Here is a 6,375-nt window from a genome sequence, read left to right as displayed (position 1 = left end):
ATATATAGTGTAGGGGGTAACAGAATGTATATTTTGTATATTTAGTGGAGGAGCAACTGAATGTATAATTAGTATATTTAGTGTAGGGGTAACATAATGTATATTTAGTATATTTAGTGGAGGGGGTAAGAGAATGTACATTTAGTATACTTAGTGGAGGGGGTAACATAATATATATTTAGTATATTTAGTGGAGGGGGTAACAGAATGTATATTTAGTATATTTAGAGGGGGGTAACTGAATGTATATTTAGTATATTTAGTGTAGGGGGTAACAGAATGTATATTTAGTATATTTAGTGGAGGGGGTAACAGAATATATATTTAGTGGAGGGTGTAACAGAATGTATATTTTGTATATTTTGTGGAGGGGGTAACAGAATGTATATTTAGTGGAGGGGGTAACAGAATGTATATTTAGTATATTTAGTGGAGGGGGTAACAGAATGTATATTTAGTATATTTAGTGGAGGGGTAACAGAATGTATATTTAGTGGAGGGGGTAACAGAATGTATGTTTAGTGGAGGGGGTAACAGAATGTATGTTTAGTGGAGGGGGAAACAGAATGTATATTTAGTGGAGGGGGAAACAGAATGTATATTTAGTGGAGGGGGTAACAGAATGTATGTTTAGTGGAGGGGGTAACAGAATGTATGTTTAGTGGAGGGGGAAACAGAATGTACATTTAGTGGAGGGGGTAACATAATGTATATTTAGTATATTAAGTGGAGGGGGTAACATAATTTACATTTAGTGGAGGGGGTAACATAATGTATATTTAGTATATTTAGTGGAGGGGTAACAGAATGTATATTTAGTGGAGGGGTAACAGAATGTATATTTAGTGTATTTAGTGGAGGGGGTAACAGAATGTATATTTAGTGGAGGGGGTAACAGAATGTATATTTAGTGGAGGGGGTAACAGTAACAGCGGCAGTATATTGGGGATAACAGGCGTGATCTTTTGATCTTCCAATGCAGCGAGGCCAAGTCATTAACATGACCCTGGTGTGGTGGCGCTGGGGAGGAGGGGGGAGGGGGGAGGGCAGACAAACTGCTGATAAATAACGCCTGAATCATTTATGAAGAGTCCTGCTCCTCACACAATATGTTAGATGACATGTGCCCATCTCCACTGTTCAGCCCTTGGAGATTTCCATGCTAAATGTATGTGCATATTTTTTCATAGCAAGTCGTATTAGAATTTCAGCCCCATCCCGGCAGTCAGCATGAAAGGACTTGAGAGCGCATCATGCTGCAGCGTGATCAGCCCCTCAGAGGCCTGGGGGTCCAGGGATCAGCCCCTCAGAGGCCTGGGGTCCAGGGATCAGCCCCTCAGAGGCCTGGGGTCCAGGGATCAGCCCCTCAGAGGCCTGGGGTCCAGGGGGCAGCCCCTCAGAGGCCTGGGATCCAGGGGGCAGCCCCTCAGAGGCCTGGGGTCCAGGGGCAGCCCTCAGAGGCCTGGGGGTCCAGGGATCAGCCCCTCAGAGGCCTGGGGTCCAGGGGGCAGCCCCTCAGAGGCCTGGGGTCCAGGGATCAGCCCCTCAGAGGCCTGGGGTCCAGGGGGCAGCCCCTCAGAGGCCTGGGGGTCCAGGGATCAGCCCCTCAGAGGCCTGGGGTCCAGGGATCAGCCCCTCAGAGGCCTGGGGTCCAGGGATCAGCCCCTCAGAGGCCTGGGGGTCCAGGGATCAGCCCCTCAGAGGCCTGGGGTCCAGGGGGCAGCCCCTCAGAGGCCTAGGGGTCCAGGGGGCAGCCCCTCAGAGGCCTGGGGTCCAGGGGCAGCCCCTCAGAGGCCTGGGGTCCAGGGATCAGCCCCTCAGAGGCCTGGGGTCCAGGGATCAGCCCCTCAGAGGCCTGGGGTCCAGGGGGCAGCCCCTCAGAGGCCTGGGGTCCAGGGATCAGCCCCTCAGAGGCCTGGGGGTACAGGGATCAGCCCCTCAGAGGCCTGGGGTCCAGGGATCAGCCCCTCAGAGGCCTGGGGGTACAGGGAGCAGCCCCTCAGAGGCCTGGGGGTACAGGGATCAGCCTCTCAGAGGCCTAGGGTCCAGGGGGCAGCCCCTCAGAGGCCTGGGGTCCAGGGGGCAGCCCCTCAGAGGCCTGGGGTCCAGGGGCAGCCCTCAGAGGCCTGGGGTCCAGGGGCAGCCCTCAGAGGCCTGGGGTCCAGGGATCAGCCCTCAGAGGCCTGGGGGTACAGGGATCAGCCTCTCAGAGGCCTGGGGTCCAGGGATCAGCCCCTCAGAGGCCTGGGGGTACAGGGGGCAGCCCCTCAGAGGCCTGGGGGTACAGGGATCAGCCCCTCAGAGGCCTAGGGTCCAGGGGGCAGCCCCTCAGAGGCCTGGGGTCCAGGGGGCAGCCCCTCAGAGGCCTGGGGTCCAGGGGGCAGCCCCTCAGAGGCCTGGGGTCCAGGGGGCAGCCCCTCAGAGGCCTGGGGGTCCAGGATCAGCCCCTCAGAGGCCTGGGGTCCAGGGATCAGCCCTCAGAGGCCTGGGGTCCAAGGGGCAGCCCTCAGAGGCCTGGGGGTCCAGGGGGCAGCCCCTCAGAGGCCTGGGGTCCAGGATCAGCCCTCAGAGGCCTGGGGTCCAGGGGCAGCCCCTCAGAGGCCTGGGGTCCAGGATCAGCCCCTCAGAGGCCTGGGGTCCAGGGGGCAGCCCCTCAGAGGCCTGGGGTCCAGGGATCAGCCCCTCAGAGGCCTGGGGGTACAGGGATCAGCCCCTCAGAGGCCTGGGGTCCAGGGATCAGCCCCTCAGAGGCCTGGGGGTACAGGGGGCAGCCCCTCAGAGGCCTGGGGTCCAGGGGGCAGCCCTCAGAGGCCTGGGGTCCAGGGGCAGCCCTCAGAGGCCTGGGGTCCAGGGGGCAGCCCCTCAGAGGCCTAGGGTCCAGGGATCAGCCCTCAGAGGCCTGGGGGTCCAGGGGCAGCCCTCAGAGGCCTGGGGGTCCAGGGGGCAGCCCCTCAGAGGCCTGGGGGTCCAGGGATCAGCCCCTCAGAGGCCTGGGGTCCAGGGATCAGCCCCTCAGAGGCCTGGGGTCCAGGGGGCGCATCATGCTGCAGCGTGATCAGCCCCTCAGAGGCCTGGGGTCCAGGGGGCAGCCCCTCAGAGGCCTGGGGTCCAGGGGGCAGCCCCTCAGAGGCCTAGGGGTCCAGGGGGCAGCCCTCAGAGGCCTGGGGTCCAGGGGGCAGCCCTCAGAGGCCTGGGGTCCAGGGGCAGCCCCTCAGAGGCCTGGGGTCCAGGGGCAGCCCCTCAGAGGCCTGGGGTCCAGGGATCAGCCCCTCAGAGGCCTGGGGTCCAGGGGCAGCCCTCAGAGGCCTGGGGGTACAGGGATCAGCCCCTCAGAGGCCTGGGGTCCAGGGATCAGCCCCTCAGAGGCCTGGGGTCCAGGGATCAGCCCCTCAGAGGCCTGGGGTCCAGGGATCAGCCCCTCAGAGGCCTGGGGTCCAGGGGGCTCAGTAATGAGGACAGTTAAGTGCTTTGTGGAGAAACCTGCTTCCTTCTCCTCGATCTGCTACAGTAGTCCAGTACTACTGGCTAGTACTCTATTATACTCTCTATGTGCTCTGGTCCAGGTCTCTTTAATATTCTCTATGTGCTCTGGTCCAGGTCTCTATAATACTCTCTATCTGCTCTGGTCCAGGTCTCTTTAATATTCTCTATCTGCTCTGGTCCAGGTCTTCAATTTGGGTATTTGACTGTTCTTTATTTATTAATCAGGCTGTAACGACCACGTCTTTGTCATTAAGACAGACATGTACAGTATCAGGCCACACACACACACACACACACACACACACACACACACACACACACACACACACACACACACACACACACACACACACACACACACACACACACACACACACACACAGAGACAGAGAGACAGAGAGACAGACAGACAGAGAGACAGAGAGACAGAGACAGACAGACAGAGAGACAGAGAGACAGAGACAGACAGACAGAGAGACAGACAGACAGAGAGACAGAGAGGCAGAGAGACAGAGACAGACAGACAGAGAGACAGACAGAATGAGAGACAGAGAGGCAGAGAGACAGACAGACAGAGAGACAGAGAGACAGAGAGACAGAGAGACAGAGAGAGACAGATAGACAGACAGACAGAGAGACAGAGAGAGAAAAAGACAGATAGACAGAGAGAGACAGATAGACAGACAGACAGAGAGACAGAGAGACAGAGAGAGAGACTCTTGTCACTATGTAACCGGATCTCTTCCTCTGTATGGTTCAGGATGCCAATAGGGGCAGGAAGATATTGATCATGAAACTCTAGTTGTTAGTATCCAGACCCAAGAGGGCTGAAGGGTGGGTTAGTATGGCGCTTTCTACCACAGAGACCTCTCCATGGCCCTCTCTACCACAGAGACCTCACCACCACAGAGACCTCTCTATGGCGCTTTCTACCACAGAGAGCTCTCTATGGCCTTTTCTACCACAGAGTCCTCTCCACCATAGAGACCTCTCCACCACAGAGACCTCTTTACCACAGAGACCTCTCTACCACAGAGACCTCTCTACCACAGAGACCTCTCTATGGCCCTCTCTACCACAGGGACTTCTCCACCACAGAGACCTCTCTACCACAGAGACCTCTCTACCACAGAGACCTCTCCACCACAGGGACCTCTCTACCACAGAGACCTCTCTACCACAGAGATCTCTCTACCACAGAGACCTCTCTATGGCCCTCTCTACCACAGGGACCTCTCCACCACAGAGACCTCTCTACCACAGAGACCTCTCCACCACAGAGACCTCTCTACCACAGAGACCTCTCTACCACAGAGACCTCTCTATGGCCCTCTCTACCACAGAGACCTCTCTACCACAGAGACCTCTCTACCACAGGGACCTCTCTACCACAGAGACCTCTCTATGGCCCTCTCTACCACAGAGACCTCTCTACCACAGATATCTCTCTACCACAGAGACCTCTCTACCACAGGGACCTCTCTACCACAGAGACCTCTCTACCACAGAGACCTCTCTACCACAGGGACCTCTCTACCACAGAGACCTCTCTACCACAGAGACCTCTCTACCACAGAGACCTCTCTTTGGCCCTCTCTACCACAGAGACCTCTCTATGGCCCTCTCTACCACAGGGACCTCTCTACCACAGATACCTCTCTACCACAGAGACCTCTCTACTACAGAGACCTCTCTACCACAGAGACCTCTCTACCACAGAGACCTCTCTATGGCCTTCTCTACCACAGAGACCTCTCTACCACAGAGACATCTCTTTGGCCCTCTCTACCACAGAGACCTCTCCACCACCGGGACCTCTCTACCACAGAGACCTTTCTACCACAGAGACCTCTCTACCACAGAGACCTATCTATGGCCCTCTCCACCACAGGGACCTCTCCACCACAGGGACCTCTCCACCACAGGGACCTCTCTACCACAGAGACCTCTCCACCACAGGGACCTCTCTACCACAGGGACCTCTCCACCACAGAGACCTCTCTACCACAGAGACCTCTCCACCACAGAGACCTCTCCACCACAGGGACCTCTCTACCACAGAGACCTCTCCACCACAGGGACCTCTCTACCACAGGGACCTCTCCACCACAGAGACCTCTCTACCACAGAGACCTCTCTACCACAGAGACCTCTCCACCACAGGGACCTCTCTACCACAGAGACCTCTCCACCACAGAGACCTCTCTACCACAGGGACCTCTTTACCACAGAGACCTCTCTACCACAGAGACCTCTCTACCACAGGGACCTCTATACCACAGAGACCTCTCTACCACAGAGACCTCTCTACCACAGAGACCTCTCTACCACAGAGACCTCTCCACCACAGGGACCTCTCCACCACAGGGACCTCTCTACCACAGAGACCTCTCCACCACAGAGACCTCTCTACCACAGGGACCTCTCTACCACAGAGACCTCTCTACCACAGAGACCTCTCTACCACAGAGACCTCTCTCATCACTTCACCTCTGTCAAACACTATCACACAGACTGACTGGCTTATTGACTGTCCAATGCAATAACACTGATAAAGGGTTTTCCCATGTTAAATAAGCAGCTCTTCCATTTGGTACATAGGTTGAACTATTCAGCAGGAAAACAGTGCTAATTTAAAGTATGGGGATTACCAATGTAGTTGACACTGTGGGTTACATCATTTACAATCTTTCAAATAAACAACCATAAAATGAGTTGCAAAAAAACATATATTTAGCTTAAACTGACAGATTTTTTATAAATTAATGATGATGATGGCGGCAGGTAGCTTAGTGGTTAAGAGCATTGTGCCAGTAACCGAAAGGTCGCTGGTTCTAATCCCCGAGCCCACTAGGTGAAACATCTGTCGATGTGCCCTTGAGCAAGGCACTT

General features: G+C 55.4%; 1 protein-coding gene across 1 annotated transcript; it reads left to right on the top strand.

Moving 5' to 3' along the window:
* Positions 1-1,230: 1,230 nt before the first annotated feature.
* LOC123486177 (collagen alpha-1(I) chain-like) lies at positions 1,231-3,446 on the top strand (the record flags this gene model as incomplete). The annotated part of the gene is made up of 2 exons (XM_045217399.1): positions 1,231-2,250; positions 2,295-3,446. Coding segments are annotated over exons 1-2 (2,172 nt in total), but the record flags the coding sequence as incomplete, so codon positions are not given.
* Between the last annotated feature and the right edge of the window lie 2,929 nt (positions 3,447-6,375).

Source organism: Coregonus clupeaformis, unplaced genomic scaffold (genome assembly GCF_020615455.1).
Source record: "Coregonus clupeaformis isolate EN_2021a unplaced genomic scaffold, ASM2061545v1 scaf1048, whole genome shotgun sequence".
In the NCBI taxonomy this organism is placed as follows: domain Eukaryota; kingdom Metazoa; phylum Chordata; class Actinopteri; order Salmoniformes; family Salmonidae; genus Coregonus; species Coregonus clupeaformis.
This window is presented reverse-complemented; position numbering and strand designations above follow the sequence as displayed.